The 19,763-nt window shown below is 28.8% G+C and overlaps 2 protein-coding genes across 3 annotated transcripts; both read left to right on the top strand.

The window, feature by feature from the left end:
• Positions 1 to 1,649: 1,649 nt before the first annotated feature.
• LOC148232070 (ribosomal protein S6 kinase-like 1) lies at positions 1,650 to 10,856 on the top strand. 2 transcript variants are annotated; one of them, XM_088192726.1, is made up of 11 exons: positions 1,650 to 1,779; positions 3,757 to 4,026; positions 4,103 to 4,259; positions 4,330 to 5,127; positions 8,620 to 8,726; positions 8,799 to 8,975; positions 9,247 to 9,909; positions 9,980 to 10,083; positions 10,143 to 10,392; positions 10,466 to 10,561; positions 10,624 to 10,856. In XM_088192726.1, exons 1-11 carry the CDS (start codon positions 1,687 to 1,689, stop codon positions 10,756 to 10,758), a joined length of 2,850 nt encoding a protein of 949 aa, XP_088048852.1. In that variant the 5' UTR covers positions 1,650 to 1,686; the 3' UTR covers positions 10,759 to 10,856. The 2 variants fall into 2 exon arrangements, with proteins under 2 accessions (XP_088048852.1, XP_088048853.1); XM_088192727.1 differs by lacking the exons at positions 1,650 to 1,779; positions 3,757 to 4,026; positions 4,103 to 4,259; positions 4,330 to 5,127 and adding an exon at positions 8,112 to 8,240.
• Positions 10,857 to 13,992: 3,136 nt separating this feature from the next.
• LOC148232069 (armadillo repeat-containing protein 6 homolog) lies at positions 13,993 to 19,282 on the top strand. Its single transcript, XM_088191528.1, has 9 exons — positions 13,993 to 14,207; positions 16,658 to 16,810; positions 16,877 to 17,067; positions 17,269 to 17,425; positions 17,495 to 17,630; positions 18,226 to 18,397; positions 18,460 to 18,553; positions 18,616 to 18,765; positions 18,830 to 19,282. The coding sequence occupies exons 1-9, from the start codon at positions 14,091 to 14,093 to the stop codon at positions 19,070 to 19,072; spliced, it is 1,413 nt and encodes a 470-aa protein (XP_088047654.1). The 5' UTR covers positions 13,993 to 14,090; the 3' UTR covers positions 19,073 to 19,282.
• The last annotated feature ends 481 nt before the right edge of the window (positions 19,283 to 19,763 follow it).

The raw sequence follows: 19,763 nt of genomic DNA, 5'->3' as shown, positions 1-19,763 counted from the left end.
AAGATTAGTTAAAATAAATAATAATGCTTCTTAAAAATATACATAATCGCAGCATCTATCGAAAACATGTTTTATTAAATTATATTTAGCAAAGTGTTAAACCAATTTAATCAACCAAAATCCACTCATCAATATCAGCAACCAGCACATTTTAATTGATCAATTGTCATATTTATGTTTGTTTATCAAAAAATAGTTAGAGCTTTTTACAAATCAAGCGCATTATTCTTAATACCGGTATTGAAGCAATAAAAATACCAATATTCTTCAATATATTTTTTAATATTGCACTTGCAGAGAACAAGCAGAATCAGTTGGTAATTATTAGTCTTAACTTATTCAGGTATATTTTTGAAAATAAACATACGTTGACAAGTATTGCTAGGACTGGATTAAGGCAAACCACTGCTCTTTAATCCAGCGCAGTAATAGCCATTCATTCTAAGAATACATGTATATAAGCCGCGTAGCGCAAATTATTTTATTATTGTTGGGGGCCTATTCATATTTATATATTTTCATTTAGATTTCATTGTGGCCAAAACTTTGCGGCACTCTGGTAACACTGACGTAACGGATTTCTCTCCACTGGCAATCTTCGGTGCTTTCGTAAGCGCGCAGTCGCGCGCCTGTGCCCCGTTCAATTGTATATTCTAACATGAAACTTTATATAATAATAAAACATACTACTGAAGCGGCTTCATCTGTATCTAATTGCCACCGTCACCATTCCGTCGCCAAAATAATATTACTTAAATTTCTCTTTCAATTAAATTCAAAAATATATAGTGTTAGTCGCAAAGCGCAAGTTTATTTGATGATTTATCCTACCAAACTAACATTTAATTAAAAACAACATGTATTTAAACGTGAAGCCATTTTGATATTTCCACAAATAAATTTCTTTATACTTTATTATTTTAAAGCGCTAAAATTTTAAATATATTCTTAACGACTTTTATTTTATTTAAATTTAACCATAATCTAGAGAAAAATAGATTTACTTTTTTTAATAAGGCTACAATGTTTCTATGAACACGGAAACCGTGTTCAACGCTCATAACGTATTAAATAAAATTATTAAAAAGAGTCTTAGTTGATCGATTTCTTTCGACTCCCTCTAAAATACCATAACTCCGCAACTCCGCGACTCCGACTCCACAGCCCTGCTAATAAAACCTGACAAACTTTATAGAAGACTTTTAGTATGCCAGGTATAAAGAGTGACACCTAGAAGTATTGCGCATTTGTTTCTTTTTCGCTTCATAAATTAAGAAATAAAAATAAGATATTCATTTGACTGCCCTTGTAGTATCTTGGAGTGCACCGAAAGAGAGCATACTTAGGTATATACATAATTTTAATTTGTGTAATGTTTTAAGTAAAATAATAGTTATTTTCTAATAAATTCCAACTCAGACTTTACACTAACTTTTATATTTTTTTATAGAATTACTTTTTGTATATATTATTTTAATATTTCTACAAATCTCTGATTAAATTATGTTGTATAAAATTAAATTTATTATATATATTAATAATTAAATAATTGCCATTTTTGTATGTACTCTTGTTCGATATTAGCCTACTAACAAACATCTGGCTGAACATTTCCTCACGCGTTAGTCTCACAGTTAATACACAAACACAGAAACGTCATTATCAGCCGGCCGAGTTGTGTCCGAAATGGCCGGTTCCGATCGCTGGGTCAGGAGCTTCATCGTCGGAGAAGCAAAACAGCACCGGCGAGGCTTCACTCTATACAAGATAACATCATATGTCAGTTTATCACGTTTCCTAACGTTGTCCGTTCCTCAACTTCAACTTCAATTTGCACCAATTTAACTATTGCACAATTTTATTGCACGTTACGCCCTCGAGTGATTGATATTATGATGTAAAAATAACGATCCGTAATTTATATGGCATTAATCCACTTTAAGCAAGATGTCTGCGATAAGTATCATTTAACATAGAAGCCATAAATATTTATGAGTAATATGTAAACTAATGTGCGTATTATATATTCTAAATATTTATTTACAACTCATATATATAATAATTTTAATTTTAAAATCATAGTTTACTTTTGATTCATCGTTTAATAAATTTCCTTAATGTCCTAGTTTTAACTGCTATTTAATATGCAGAATGGCGTCAACTTGTTCTTTAGTTTTTTCCACTTGTATTTATAAGTAGAGAATGTTGAATATTTAACCGAGACATCTTTCAGCTTTGGTAATACCACTCAAAATTATTTTTGCTCTCGTTATACCATTTTATGATCTTTGCCACCAACAAAATCTTCTATTGAAATATTTTATTTAACAGTCTTAGACTATTTTCACCTTCAATTCAGGGTGCTTAACAAAATCTAAAAAGTTTCAGAATGTAATAATTTAAAGCAATTCTAAAGATCATTTTATATATTTTTTATTTTTATAATTTTTGAATTGGGCACTGTTTAAATATCTTTATTATAGCTTATTTTTTTCATACAAACATCTTTATTGCGAATATTTTTTAATTTTTCGACTCTCCTGTTTGCAGCAAAAGAGTTAGGGAATCAAAACAGAATTAATCCATAGGCTTAACAATAAGTTTAGGACACCGCAGAAAAGGGAAAATCACAATAATAGTTTACATTTTATATTGAAAAATTAAGGAAATTTATAAAAAAATAAAATTTCAACCCACGATAAAAATCCTATATATAACATCAAGATAATTACTATTAGATTAAATGCACAATTTAAAAATTTATTAAAAACCGTTGGAAAAAACTTATGGCAAGTAGTTAATAGTCTTTACAACTTAACGTTCCAATACATTTGCTTTGCTGAAATACGTGACGATCGGAAATTAAGGCGGATTAGGTAAATACATCCCAAAGTGGGCCCTGAGTTACAAATGCCCCATTATAATTAAACTAAAAATGTCATATTTTCTATAAAACTATTAACATTTTGTTTTACTTATTATATTTAGCATATAAGCACCGTTCGAATTTCACGTGTCCACATAGTAATTTAATCAAAAATATATTTTAACGTTTGTGTAATGGCAATGAGGTCATTTAGCGATTAATTTATTATATAAACCGATATTTATAATTAAAAGTAATTTGCATTATCTTGAGTCCTATAGAACAAAAAATGTGTTATTTTTAACACATTACCATATTTTTTTTCAAGGTTTTATCAAAATTTATAACATATACATTTATAGACTTTAAATTTTAAAATGATAAAAATGTTGTTGATATTAATCATATGCACTTAATTAAAGTTAAATAATAAATTGATATGTATTTTAAACGCCATTTAGATTGTAAAATTAAAATGGTTTATTCTAAACAACAAGTACAATAATATGTATAATATTTAATTAAAGTTTGATAATTAAATGACTTTATTTTAAATCGAAATAAACTAGTTGAATTTAACAATATTTTATAAAATCAATAAATACTTTTACCTAAATTTGATAATATCCAAAAAATACCTTTTTTATATTTAGCAGATAAGATATAATTTAAAAAATAAAATTGATTCTATATTTAACTTTTATGTCCTGCGCATCACATATTAAAAAATGGTTTATATTAGATAACATTTTTCGATGCAGTGATAAAATTTAAATTTATCTCTAAAAACTTTAATTTTCCTTTATTTAAAAAAAGTGACAACAATAATAAATGTGCTGGTTCATTAATGTTAATACAAATAAATTTTAAAAAGCATTTTATAATTTTAGCTCTTCCTTCGCTCTTCTCCTGAGGCACTTACAGTCGTAACAGTATGGAAAAGATTCAGCGAACTACAAAAGTTGCAAAGAAAGATGAAAAAATTGCATGAAGAGTTATATTTGAAAGGAACATGCCCGAGCTACGCCAAGTGGAGTTACTTTCGCAGATTCGATACCGAAGTAATCGAAGAACGTAAAAAAACTACTTTGAGCCTTCTAGAATTTGTTGCTTTGCATTCTCCATTATTTACAAGCTCAGAATTTGTCAAATTTTTTCAGGTGAAACATATTTCTTTAAACTATTATAATACTATTTAAATCAAGTTCATAATATTTAGATATTCTTGACTTTTAGGCTTCACATCCAGATCCTAATATTGACGATCAAAACAATCTCACGAGTAACATAGAAGCAATTAGGAGCTCATTACTACTTCCTACAGAAGTTGCTGGACCAATCGAATATCAAAGTTCTGAAGAAGATTCATTCTCGATTATCGATTCATCTACTAGTTAGTCATTATTTTTTGTATTCATTACTATAATATATGTTTTATTAAATAATAACATTATTATTTCCAGTATCTACATCAGATTCTGTAAGTGTAAAAAGTTCAACCTTGAAAAAATCGTCTTCAAATCAAAGCCTAGCGAAAAAACCAACCAATTGTATTAATTCTAACGGAAATAGTGAAATTGATTCCGCCGATTTAACAATCAATCTCTTATCAGATATAAATCGCATTAATTCACTTTTACAAAGCGCTAAAGAGGAAGTCGGGACCACAACTGATAAACATTTAACGAAAAATAAAGTCGAAAATAAACCAAATCTACCTGATTTATTATCGTTCGATAAGTATTCGAGCATGGAGACGTCGCAAATCAGCATGGATTCGAATGACACTGTCTTTTTTACTAATTCTTCGTCATTCGAAAAGTTGGATGTGGATATCCGAGACGGAATACCAGATTTTGAGGATTTTGATAATAAAATGGAATCGGCTTATAACACTACTATACCACAAATGGAAGAAGCTGTATCCTTATCACGAAGCGTTACCAGCAACTTCAATAATGGAGTTCATAGTGATTCAGTTATTTATAGTAAGACAGCTGATAATAAAAATGGTCACAGAAAAGCAAACAGTGTAAGAGACGATGTTTCCGAGAGAGTCAGTTTTACAAGATCATCTAGTAGGCTGGATACATTGTCGATTGATACAGTATTCACTTCATTTGCTGACATGCAAGAAAATTACGTTTTTGAAGCCGGTTATTTGTTGAGCTTGGGAGCGAGGAACGAAACTAAAGGCGACTATTATCGAGCGTTTGATTGCTACAAGGCTGGAATTGAAAAGCTGTTAATTGGAGTACAAGGTATATATATATATATATTACATTAATTTAGGATAGGTGCTTAAAAATATAATTATTTTTTATATCATTTTTTTTCACTACTACTCTTCTTATTTATTTAATGCATTAAATACCGTCTGTACGAATTTGTGCGTTTCGTCATTTGAATTTCATACAAAAACACGTTGCACATAAATATTTAGCTTTAACTAAAAATATTCATTTATATGTTATGGTTATTATGTATTTACATAATTTCTATAAATATAATTTCATTAACTCAGCCAGTTAAAATGTATCAATCAATTAATTTTCAATTTTACTGTTCAATATAAATAAAACTGTATTTGTTCACAAACGGATAATCTGTTACACGTATTTCCACATGATCAAAGATTCACAGAATTGCAACATCACATTTAGGGTTCTCAATTATTCGTAGTTTTCAACTATTCAAATATTAAATAAAAAATGGATTAAGTATTTGAATATATTCGTCAATTTTTCTCTTTTTTTACCGATATTAATTTAAAGCAAAAAATTAATTAACTGCCTGTAAAATATTATTTAATTAAAAAATTATTATTGATCATTACTAATTATTTTAATCAATCATTAATTACCATTCATAATCGTTATTTTTTTTAATTGTATAAAGTATGCATAACACAATGCTTTGCGAATTACTGTGAGGGCGTGAAAAGGAAATTGCTTTATTTATTATTTTACATACTTTTTGATTTAAATAAAATCTTTGCGTATTTAATCAACAAATACAAATAACTAACACTTAACAAAAATTTGCAACACACACTTGTTTTAGAGATAAATGTTACACAATTATAATGAGTGGGCCTTTCCAACATTTTGTTTTTTTCAACGAACGAATTCTGCGAATTCGGTCATAGTAAACATTATTCATAATTTTTTTGTTGTGAATGGGCATCTCATTTTCTCGCATTTCTAAATAAAATAAAGGCTCATAAAGGACCGTGGATTTTAAAGCAGCACTAGTCACTTGGATATATTGAGAAAAAAATGACTACCTGCATTACTCAAGTATACAAATTGTTTCATTTTAAGATTTTTTTGAAATTTCACTTGAGTTAGTCTAAACGAATATTCGATCAATTATTTATATAGTTGAAAATTGGTCGAATTAATCTAATAATCGAATATTCGATTGAGAACCCTGATCACACCGTTCGAATCAAACCCAACCCATCCTAAACGAATTAACCTAATGAAAGTTCAAAAATTATTGCTAGTTTTAGAACTTTCAATAGGTGAAGTTGGTCAAATTTAGTTTCATAGACAGTAGACGAGCATATAATTTCACTAATTATAAATTATATTTTCTCTAGTAGAAATAAATATCTACCAGTGTGATTTCACTGATTTCCAGTGAAAATATAACTTCACTAGTTATACACATTAAGTGTAACATACATAAATAATACACATATAACAAAATTTTCCAAACTCTGAAGTTGAAACAAAAAATCTTGATTTGTTATACCATTTTGGCTTTTTATATGCGATTGGTTTTTTTTCTAAAAAATTATAAACCTTTTTTTCTAGCTTCTAAAATCAATGTTACCACATAATATGCTGATTAATTAAGAAAACTATAAATATTGCGTCATTGTTTGATGAAAATTAATAGTATCGAATAATGAGCTCAAGATTGTAGTTTAAATTTATAAATGTTTCAAAATCTGATTATTATGCTATTTATTTATGAAATATAAGTGTAAATTACTGCATGTTTTAAATGTAGATTACAATATACACCTATTTTGCTAAACAAATATTAAGCAACCTAAGCTATCTATAGGCAAAGTTATGTAACATATAGGTAGAAATAAATTGAAAATGTAGTATATTATATAACTAAATTTTGTATCAAATTTCATATTGCATCATTCAACACTTGACCATAAATGATGCCAGCATATATAGAGGTTTTGGATTCTCTGCTCATAATATTGTGGCATAAAATTTACTATGAAAGAAGAATTCATCTTTCAAATAAAATCCTAATATATCAATAGGATATTGGACACAAATACATTATAGTAATTTAAATTGTCAGTGAAAATGAATGCGTCACATTCAAATTTGTGCTGTTTTTTTGTGAATCGAAATTCATCACCATAATGAGACTACCAACATTTTGCTAGTTTATTTAGAGAATTTAATTATAATAACTTGTAGCTTCTTCGTTCACTATTTATTCATTATAAATCTTCCGTTGACAATTGACAATTGCGTTACAATGGAGTAAACGTAATCAACAACTATTAAGTAAGTACTGAGACACCAGACTAAAATCAAGGTCTGTAAATCAGTGACTATTTTGTATAAATTAATAAATGTCACTATACATGAGCTAGCTCGATTTTATTTGAATTATTCATCATGATGTTCAACAGGGAGATTAAGAAAATCTAGGAAAACTTAGTCTGTATTGATCGGTCAGAATATAATAATCACTATTTCCATCTCCCTGACACGATAGAAATTAAAAAAACACTAGGGTCTAAATGGAATTCAAATTAGCACTGACTTATTACCACTGGTGTATCATGCTAGTCGATTGAGTTTATCTTGTCAATTAAGTAAAATGAACGCTCTACAACTGGGATCTTCTCTTTTTAATTGAGAAATTAATTTTATTGTCTTTTACATTGACGCACAAGTGCTCCTCGTTTTTTAAGCTATTCGTTTTACATACTTAAAAAATCCACCTTTGTAATTTAAATAATTATTGAAGGATTTATACATTATATTATTTAAATAAAATGGCTGCGAAAAAAATTCATGACTGAGAATTTTAATATACTCAAATAGAATCTTATGGCTCTGAAGAAACAATAGGTAATAACATCCTTTGTGGGCACTGCAATTTCAACATTACAATTGATTCAAAATAATTACGTCATCACTTAGTCGATATGTAAATATATGTCTTTATCACTCATGTTAGAATTTGTTTATTTTTGTGTTTATAATTGATACATTCATACGTGTGCAATATATCTATAGTCATTATGCATGTTCATTTGCAAGAGTATAGTTTATATTTTGGTACAGAATGTCACTAGCGTTTTTCAAGTGCTGCTTTTTTCCTGGTTTGTGATTATTTCAATATTTAATGACGTGATAACATTTACGATTATGACCTATATGCTGTCGTACAGGTTATGTACATTAATTCAAAGCAATTTCCATTTTTATTGTTACGCACCTTGCTTTCCTAGCACATGCAAGTCTGTTAATCGCATAAATTAATATGTACAAATTAACATAATGCACATGCACCGAGATTACCTACTTTTTATCTGCTGCTCTATTTAACACATCATAAAATATTTTCAAAATTTTCACCACAGTACATACACTGATTCAGTGCTCTCTCAACGCGTGTGACGATCTTCTTGCCTTGAACGTCTCGCATTACATTGTTACAATACGCAGATGTTTTATTTCATTTTGTTTATCGTTTTAAAGGTGACACGAATGAACTCAGACGGCAGTTTGTGAAAGACAAGACCACCAAGTATTTATCGCACGCCGAAAGGTTATACACCACTTATCTTAATGACCCAAATTGTGAGGTAAGATTGTGACTTAATATTGCGAAATATAATTATTATTTATATATTATTGTGTGTTTATTATGTGTACAGATGCCTGAAAGTAAATATTATGTTGAAGTGAAGTCAAAGTATAGCATGAAAAAATGCGATGTGAGCGAACTTTGCAGACCTTATCAGGAGCTGGCTAAATATAGGGTACTCGGCGTAATCGGCGAACAGGTTTTGCTCGTTTTATCTTCAGAAGCTCAAGAATGCCACGCAATGAAGGTATTAATTAAATAATATATGTAAAAAAAATCAAAACCAATTTTAACAGTACAATTTTATATTTTATGATTGAAAAAATAATCTATAATAATAATCAAATTTGGACTGCACATTCACATCAGGTGAAAATTGTCACTAATTTTTTTTTTATCAATATGATCAATACAGTAAAGAAGATATTAAATAAAATTAATAGTTTATAAAAATATTTCAGAATATAAGGAAAAATGTCTTTGAACCGTCTAATATATTTTATTATAAAATTTTTCAGGTTGTACAGAAAAAATCTAATCAAATATCTGACGATGAATTCTTTAACAAAGGATCGATGGATAACAAACTGCCCATACTTCCAATCAATATACCGTACATGGTAAATTTAAAAATGTATATTGAAACGCCTAATCTCCTATTCTTGGTCTTGCAATACGCGTCTGGCGGAAAGCTGTTTGACTATATTAACAACCATGCAAAGACCGTTCCGAACACTCCGGCAAGAGAAGTGAATCTTGACAATGTTTTTGTTGATTTGCAAAATTTAAATAAAGCACCGAGCAGAAATGATACATCTTTCATACCTCGTGACATCCTGGAGAGCATCGAGAACAATGATAAAGACGAAACGGACGAAGATGAATGCGATGCGGTAGAAGCAATCGAACTGGATGACGACGTCGATCAATTAGACAACTTTGATAAATTGTCCATTACGGATATGGTTATTAACTCTCAAAGGTTGCTGTTGAACGTTGACGATGCATTGACTGGTAAATTTTTGAATAAAAACGATAATATTGAAAGTAACGACAAGCAAATGGACAACGGTAGATTGGATGTCGTTGAAAATGGCGGTAGACTGACTTTGATGGTTACTGAAGTAGAACAAGCGTTTGATGGAATACAAGAAAAGCTGGATAAAATAACACAATCAGATGTAATGACTAATAAATATTAAATAATCATATTTTTGGGTGTACGTTAAATTTATTCTTTACGTTTTGCAGTCTGTGTGTATAAAAAGTGCCTTACCACCTAAATCTATTTGCAAATGGGGAGCCGAATTGCTGATAGCGATAGATCATCTTCATCAACACGGCGTAATTTGCCGGTAAATTTATTAATTTACTTTTACATATGAACTTCTAATTTAACTATAAATAATTTCAGAACATTAAATCCGGATAATTTACTGATGGGCGATCAAGGACAACTACTGTTAACTTATATAATAGGTTATAATTCAGACGAAGTTATCGTACCTCTTTTTAATGCAATTAATTGCGGAGGACTTCATAACGTCTACATTGCACCAGAATTACTACAATTTTCGTTTCTTAGCAAAAGCCTAAATTACGACGAACGAGTGTGTGATTTTTGGAGCTATGGTACAATTATGTATGAGCTAATAACTGGATTGGTAATTATTTACTTTCATTGTTTATATTATATAATTTGTACAATATTAATATTCAACGATTATTAATTTACAGTCGTTATGTAAAACACATCCGGCCGGAATTAATTCTCATACAATATTGGACCTTCCTGAAGATTTGCCTAAAGAAGCCGAATCTCTACTAACTCTGGTGCGTACTTGTTTTAAAAAATACCTAATTTATATTTTTTTATTATTTTTCAATCTTTATAGTTATTAAATTTCAATCCAAGCGAACGACTCGGAAGTGGTCCATCGGGCATAGAAGAAATAAAATATCATCCGTATTTTAATCACATAGATTGGCACGCTTTAGAAGAAGAAGCGTTAACAACATCCGCGAGATAATGAGCTGTATGAATATATATTGATGCGAATAATAAGAATGTAATAGTTAATTGAATACGATTTTGTAATATATGATTCTCATTTTTTTTTCTCAAAAATGTATTTATTTTATTATTAAAAAAGACATTCGATTTTCTTCTGAAAACATATCCTTTATAGATTAGTCTAAATGTTATCTAAGAATCGTATTCTATTAATACTAAATATTAAATGTTATTATAGTATTTAGTACACCAAAATATAATTTAACACTTAAATTACAATCGTTAATTTCATAGTGAAACATCTATTTATTTATCTTTATGAATTTGCTATGTTTTACGGTACATAGTTGTAGCAGCACATTTGTAATTAATAGTGCAATTACACTATAAGCAAAAGGTAAAAATTCCTTATTTATCGTATTAGTGTTAATTTGAATATATTACTATATATTCGAAGTATGGAAAGATGTTATACACATTACTCTTTCTATTTTAATCAAGTATTTCACATACTCTATCTTAATATCCAACTTGATTGATAATAATTGTGTTTGCTATTGGTTATGATATTATGATCTCAATATTTTGATTAGCATGGTTGCATGATAAATATGAGTTTTTTTGTAATAATTATATATTTCTGGACAGTATTATTTATAAAATAGATGCGAGATAGTGTTTACAGTTTAATTATATATTTATATCTGACTTGTTTTTTTCTAAATATTATAATCTGTTTTATTCTTAATAGGTTTGACCAATTATTTTTAGTTAATATTTTTTACTTTCGAATTTTTAAATTGTGTTATATCTAGTCAGTTTAAACATGTTATTTATATTATTGCGATTATAGCGTTGTTTAATCTAACATAAGTTATATTTTTCATTTTTTTATGCTTATTTTTGAAGAAATAACTCACTGATACATCTCAAATATTTTTTTCTAATATTAATAATATATAATTATATATTCACACAAATACGGATTTTATGTATTATAATTTAATGTGACTTGTATTCTTTATCTTTTATATTTTATTTTCAATGTAACTATCATATTACATATAATAAAATGATTTATTAACTAAAATGCTTTTTTAATTCAACATATTCGGGGATGGCTAACTTTTTTATCACTGTGAGCTGCATGTATTTACAAATAATAGAAAACATAATCTGGCGTTTGATTTAAAAAGAATTGTGAAAAATTTAGATATTTTGTTTATAAACTATATTTCTGAACACTGAAAAACTATTATTATATTTACATACATTGTCGAGGTTTATTTGGCTGCTCAGCGTAAAATTTATAAAACTACCACTTTACTTTAAAAAAAATGAAATCATTAATTTTCATTTCATATAAAAATCTCCAAAAATTAAACAATTTTCGAAGAAATTAACCAAGTCTAGACTCGTGTAGCTATGCAATGCGAATTTTAAGTTTAAATTCAAAAAATAATCTACAATAGTATTATATGAGGACAATTTTAATGAGAAATATATAAAATATTGTTCCATAAAATATATTGTCTGTGCATTACTGTTGGACAGATTAGGAGCAAGCGGGTATTGGTCAAATCAGTGAACATCTTATGAATAACTCTTAGCAACGAATTCTTCTCCGAAGATTAGCCTTACATTAATGCACAAGCAATTATTTTTATGGAACAAAGTATTTATTTAAATGAACATATCTCTCAAAATAACTCACTGTTAAATTGTAACCGTATTATATTGCCCCACTTCAGTTATTATGCAACAATATTATATATGCTTAATAAATTAGATAAGACGATGTAGCAAAAATAAAAAATAGGGCAATGAGAGTAGTTTTAAAAAATAGATTTACTAGTTGTAAAAGTTTGATTGAATGGTTGGATATTCAAGAAATATTGAAGATGAATGTTTTATTATTTATTTAAGTTACAAAATAGTATTTTAATAAGTATTTAATAAGAAATAAAGATGTACATAGATTTAGTACTAGAAATAGAGATAATTTATGAATAGATAAGTATAAGAAAACGAGTACGGCCAGTGTTTATTTTAAGGAGGTGTATATTTGTATAATAATATTCCTACGACTATTCTCAAAATAAAAATGTAGCGTGCTTCTTTAATGGAATCTTTGTGGATTGAGAAATAAATTATAATATTAAAGTATTCTTTTATATACTGTTTTTGTTTATATTTTATGTTTTATCAATGTTTTGCATATACCTTTTTAGTGTATAAACAATAACCTATATTAGCTAAATACATTTATAAAATAAAACAAATAATATTTAAAAAATATTGATTTTTTAAGCTGGTGAGTTTCATTTGACTGCCATTATACATAATAATAATAAATACTTAATTCACAGGATATCCCATAATAACCTCTTCTTCTAACTTTTTGTTATTATCTATTACTTGCTATGTAAACTTAGTATATTGCACTGACAACACTTTTTCTTATTTAAATTCGAACACTAAAACAACGTCACAAATACATTTTTCCCGAAAATGACGGATTGAGACTGAAGCTCCATGAGAAATAAAAACAATAAAAAAATATTTTTCATAGTTCTATTAAAACATTTTCTTTAAAATTTTGATGATTTTATGATAGGCCATATCTTTTTTGCAAAAATGCGAATGCAATTATTGCAGACCCTTAAATATTTCGCCAGAAAATATAATCTTAGGGTAAATGTCATAAATTATTATTCTTCCAGAATGCGATCACTCTTTTATTTTAAACTTTTTATTACTAGTGAAACAAAAAAGACGAAATCCAAAATTTAGAGTGTGCAGCCTTTAAAAGTAAACATCTCTTTTAATTAAGAAGAATTCAAATTATGTGATACAGATTACGTAAATATATATCACGCAAAGTAGTCACTTTTTAAATTATTTTATGACAGTAAATAAATTAAAACACCTGTCAATACTAAAATTGATTTACACGATTTAAATTCTGTTATGTAGACGAAATTTTGGCCGATTACATTATTTTTTATTGGCTCCCCGCCCCGCGCGTTATTAAGACTACGCATCCCACATACAAAGAGTTAAAATAATATATATTTTTTTAATATTTCCCCCCACGCACTAACTAAAAAAACGTTGAATTAATTGTAAACTAAAGTGACTTAGTAAGTTTTAGAAAGCAAATTTTATTTTTAAATCAAAAATATATCAAACCACTTCATATAAAATAAATCACTAATTTTTTATTAATTTCGAAAAAATTCAATAGCGTGACTGTGAGGTTATTATATTTATTATTTATGGCAACATTGTGTGCGTTAATGTCAAATAAAATTTGAATGTGTGGGAAGGGTTTGCTTCGGGCAAGCCATGGTGCGTGTGGTGAGTCAGGAAACTTTTGAAGCAGCCGTTAAAGAGAACATCGAAGAATTCGGACTGTCCGCGACTGAAGCCATCGAAGATGCTGTTCAACAATTCCAAGCGCAGGTCAGATGATGACTCAACTGTCAAATTGCTTTTTTTTTTAATAATAACAACGTGCGAATGCCTTTCATAAATGAATCATTGATTAAAAATAAACTGGTAAAAATCGACGGGTCGTTCGATTTTTGCCAGTTTCGGCCAACAAATAAAGTTTAGGATTCGACCGAAATACTTGCCTGAAACCGAACATAAACCGAAACTAAATAGAGTTATTATAATACAAAGTGTCACTAGAAAATAAATTATAGTTAAGACTATAAGACTATCGCTTGTTCCAGCTAGAATTTTATAGACAACCATCACATCTGTCAAATTCCGATCAACTGCCGCAAAGCCTTGTCCTATAATAAAAATCTGCCTAAACTTTACCTTAGTCTTGTCTTAATATAAAAAATATAAATTTCCACGATCAAAAACCTCCTAAGCGTTTCGAAGGTGGTGACAAAGTCCCTCAATACTAAAATCTAGGTCAACATTGCCCACTGACTGTGACAAATTTTGTAATGAATTAAGTAACTTCGATTTTTCTAGCTATCAACGAATTAATCAACGATTCAACAAGTTCGTGGTCTAGTTCATCCTGGCAAACTCTTTCAATCACTTCTACAAATTTTCTCGTTGAGTTGTACTATCGATTTTTTTCTTATTTATGGTCCAAAGATATTCTGTCGGTTTAATTAAGGACTGTTCCAGGGACAGTCCAAGATTTCTTTTTCCTTATATTTGAACCCTTTGACTGCGGATGACACCTATAGAAGTCATCAAGAAAATCGCCAGTATGCATTGGGCACCTAAATATGTCTTAAACCTTTGAGCTTTGTAATATGTTTTTTTTTTGTAAAACTTAAGGTTGAAAAACACTTATGGCATAAATAGGTGCTCCCTCACATATTAGCAAATTTTGAAATTCCATGCAAAAATATCAGCCGCGGTGAAAGGGTTAATAAAGTATTAATTTAATTTTTTAAAAAAGCTATTTAGAAATACGATAAATAAATATTTATTTCATACAAAAATATTTATTGCTTATAAAAGGTTAAAACAATAAAAATCAATTTATTACTAAAATTCAATCTTAGAATGGTACACAACATTGGCACCGTGACCTAATTCAGAGTATCTAACTTTTAGGATTATTCTTGCTTCTTGGTATGGTTCAAACCAAATAATATACCCACCTGAAGTTCTTCCTGCCCATAATTTTTATCCATATCTAATTGGTTTGCCTCGAATAAATTGTTTTCAACTATTCCTACTATAATTAGGCTTCATCGACACTATGGTTTTATCTATACGGACTTTACTCCAACATTTGGTCCATGTAATGTTTGTAAGTGGGCAAACTTTTGAAAATTTGTCGGATTTATCTAAATGTAGATTATCAGCAAATTTTAAAATATTATTAAAACCCTGTCTCTAGATGAAGCCTAGCGATCAAATCATTTCTAGAATTCGGTGAACTTTTCACGAATTTTGTATTGTACATTGTCCTACTGTACCAAATAGGGTACACTATATTTCAAAGTGAAAAAAAGTAATTAAATGTTTAAAAAACGCAAGTAATATTGAACTAGCATCATGACCAGAAGTATTATTTATAAGTTAATTACAAAATATAATAGATAATTACGAAATAAATATTTTTTACCTTTCTGAAGACATTGTAGAAAAAGAACAATGAACCACTGTTTTAGTTATGTTTGTATTCATTCTCAGACTAATTTTAGTACTGAACTTTTTTATTTATTCTTTACACTTGACGCGAAACTAAATCATTGCCATAAAACTTCAGTAGATACATCAGGAAAAAGGTCAACGTACTGTACCATGTATGGTACAGTAGGTTTAAATGGGTTAATTCTTTTTTTTATTTTTGTTTGCATAGTAGATGTGTAAATAAATTATAAATTGTGAACAATTTGAAATAAAATACAAATATTGACAAGAAAATTATAAATGGATTGTTATTTTATACATTGCCAAAATTTGGAGGAAATATATTCAAAAAATTATAATATAAAAATATCAAAAAATACTACGAATAATTAAACAACATTAAAATTATAAATTATGAAGTTATATATTTTAGTTTATTTAGTTTTTAAAAATACTAATGCATCAAGTGTATCATGGTTTTCGTATTTTTTAAATGACCAAGAAAACCGGTTTTAAATTGTTTGGAAGCCCTGTGTTAGACGCATTTCTTCAGTCAATATCGTTTTTTTTTGTCATCACTGGTAATATCATGTAAGCGCATTCACTCGATCTTCACCAAGAGTTGTTACAGTACTCTTGACCCAATTTATTGCACCCATTTCGACATTTTTTTTTTATTCTTTGAACTGATTATTATTTATAACCAACAAACTACAATTTAAAAAAGTTCATCTTGGTTAGTCTCTTATCATCAATATAATACATTCACCCATAATAATACAGTTTATATTTCACAGGGAGTAGACTTGTCAAATATAATTAAAGATCTCATATTGTCAGAGTCGGACAGTGAAAAACATATAGTCGCAAATACACTCAAACACATCAACGAAATCATGAATGACGAATCTAAGATTTTGGACCTTATCGGCGATTTGGATGTTTTAAAGGTTATACTTTTTCAATCTGTTTCTAAAATCCCCATTTTCAGTATTAATAACAATTTATTATGACAGATGGAGTGCGATAAAGATATAGCGCACAAATTGATGGCATCCAAAGAAGGCGCCTATAAAACAATCATAAATTGTTTGGACAAATACGAAGCTAATCAAGATGTCACATTGACTTCTCTGAACACTATAGTGTCTTTAATGGATGGTCAGCCGGATATATTAGAAAAAGATGGCATAGCTATAATGAACAGGTATTAATATTTTCGTATGCAAGGAACAATTAAATTTGCCGGAGATAACCCGTTGACGACTATCTGACATATTTGATAAGGTTCTTATGATCCGCACTTTGTTTGGTTCACTTGTAGATGTTTTTTCTACCAGTCAAGCATATATCTTCTACTTTTCTTTCTATTAATAATTGCAATTTTTTAATGCACAAATAATTTTAGATATTTGGACCAACAAATGGATGATGATATTGTCATAAGAACATTAAGATGGATCTCGGTTTGTTGCTTGAAACACGAAGATAACAGACAGAAGATATTCAATGCTGCTATTTTGACCCATCTGAAGAAGATGATTGAAAAGCACAAAGATCCGAGAGTAATTGCATAAAGAAAAATATTAAAGTATAAATTTATATTATAATTGATTGATTAAATGTATTTTTAGATTCTAACTGAGTTATGCTTGGTGCTCCGTCATTTGGTCTTAGACGACGATATCAGAGTCGAATATGGCCAAGCCCATGAACACGCTCGTCTTATCGCAACTGAGACACTTCATATTTTAACGCAGATGCTTTCAGGTTGTTATAATAATATACATGTACATATATATGAATCAAATGTAAACCTTAAAATAAAATTATTTCGTAATTTATTAAGCGAAAAAGATACAATAGGTCTCCATAGTTTGCGATAGATATTTTCCAGTGGTTAGAAAGCACATGGATACCTCTATAAGAACTAATTTTGCTTGAGTGCAGCCACTCGTGCACCTCCTATTGCATCTCTTTATCAGGCCTAAACCTCTGAAATTTGTCGAAATATGATCTGGTGGAGATGAGTTTATTATAGAACTCATTACTTTCTAGTCCATCTGTACACTTGCTATAGTAACAGACATACTTTACCGTACTAAACTTTTATTCATTGATGAATTTACCTCCTTATTAATAAAAAAAATTACAGTGCTGCTATTCCACTTTGACGCATATTGTAACCGCAGCGATATTTTATAGCTACTTCTGTGCCTGTGTTGCATGCATAATTTTACTATACATTTAACACTGCTCTCATTTACAGTGGTATTTTTAATGATATTTCACTTTCAAGGTTTTCATTTAACTCACGCTATGTTATTAATTGATTTACATGATTAATTATTTAATTTATAAATAGATTTCAAATCTGATGAGACGTTCATTGCCGATATATTGCTTACAATTGCTTCTTTGGTGGTTCGTAATGAATTTTGTCAGCAAGTAGATGAAGCTGGCGGTTTGCAGTTCATATTAGATGTTATGATAGAATTTTATGAAAACGAAAGCATCATAAGGCAGTGTTTTAAATTGTGAGTTAATATCATTATTATTATTTTGTACTTGTAATTATGTAATTATAATAATTTTATAGATTGAAAGCTTTGGCTGGTAACGATGATGTAAAACGTAACGTTATCAAAAAAGGAGGAGCTCCTATTCTATGTGGTGCTTTAGACAAACATAAGGTATTTTTTTGATTAATTTTTGTGTTGTTAGATAAGATTTATGTTTATTTTTATATTTTTAGGATGCACTTCATTCCGCTATTAATGGGTTGGGTTGTATATCAGCCGTCGCTTTGAGAGAAAAGGAAAACAGTAAGGCTTTATTCGAAGCAGGCATTCCAGAAGTTATAATGCAATGTATGAACATACACAAGACTAATTTAAACGTTCAGGTAGATTATAGTCATCATAGTAAGTGTATTCAAAAGAAATGTTATTCAATATAATTTATTACAGAGAAACGGTAGCTGGGCTATTCGTAACATAGTGTGCAGGTTTCCAGAGCATTGTTCGAAATTTCTCGAATTCGACGCTGAAGCTATATTGAACGAGGCTTTGAGCCGGTTTGAAAGACAGGCCAGTCATGACATTAAATCGGCACTGAAAGATCTCGGATGCAACGTAAAACTGGAAGAACAGTGGACCGGAAAAGGCGGAAGGATTCACACTTGTGAAAAATACAATGAAACAACGATGTAGATGATAACATATAAATAACAAATAACTCTGCTATGTCTAAAATCTCAGCTTAAAATACACCGCAAGTGCTTCATATATAACAATTTCTATAAAATATAAATGATTGTTAACTTGGAGAAATTGCCTTACACTTTTTTAATATTTTATTATAAATATAAAATGTAAGTTATGCACCATTTTGATCAATTAAATTAATCTTGTTATAATGTTGAAGAGATTTTAAATGAATGTTTGACAATTTAATACTGGATATTGTTCTCTGTTAAAAATTAAACACAGGGTAACGAATTTGGTCCAGATTTGCAATGCATATATTAGAAGAATGGGGCAAAAGTACGCACTTATGATCCTATTCTTGTAGTCGAAAATTTTAAAATGTATGCCACTAAATCTTCATAATCTGTTCATTTAAATTAAAAGAGCTTTCATGTATATTTCAAATAAATTGAATGCAATTTATTTTTTCATCCATTTTCGAGAAACGTTTACATTTAACAGACCTGGTATACGAAGAGAGATTTCTTGGACGACTTCTTCGTTTAATCAGCTTTGACTTGTGTATTATTATTTTTGCTAGTGTCCTTCTTTTTGGGAGTGACATGAATTCTGCAAGAAAACCTGGTTCACTGCTGCTCGAGATAATACAAGTTTAAAAATTCTAATGCGAACTTTTGTTCTATATGATAGTTTC

The sequence above is a fragment of the Plectrocnemia conspersa genome, unplaced genomic scaffold (assembly GCF_051122295.1).
Source record: "Plectrocnemia conspersa isolate PC_06_02 unplaced genomic scaffold, ASM5112229v1 ptg000009l, whole genome shotgun sequence".
NCBI lineage: Eukaryota > Metazoa > Arthropoda > Insecta > Trichoptera > Polycentropodidae > Plectrocnemia > Plectrocnemia conspersa.
This window is presented reverse-complemented; position numbering and strand designations above follow the sequence as displayed.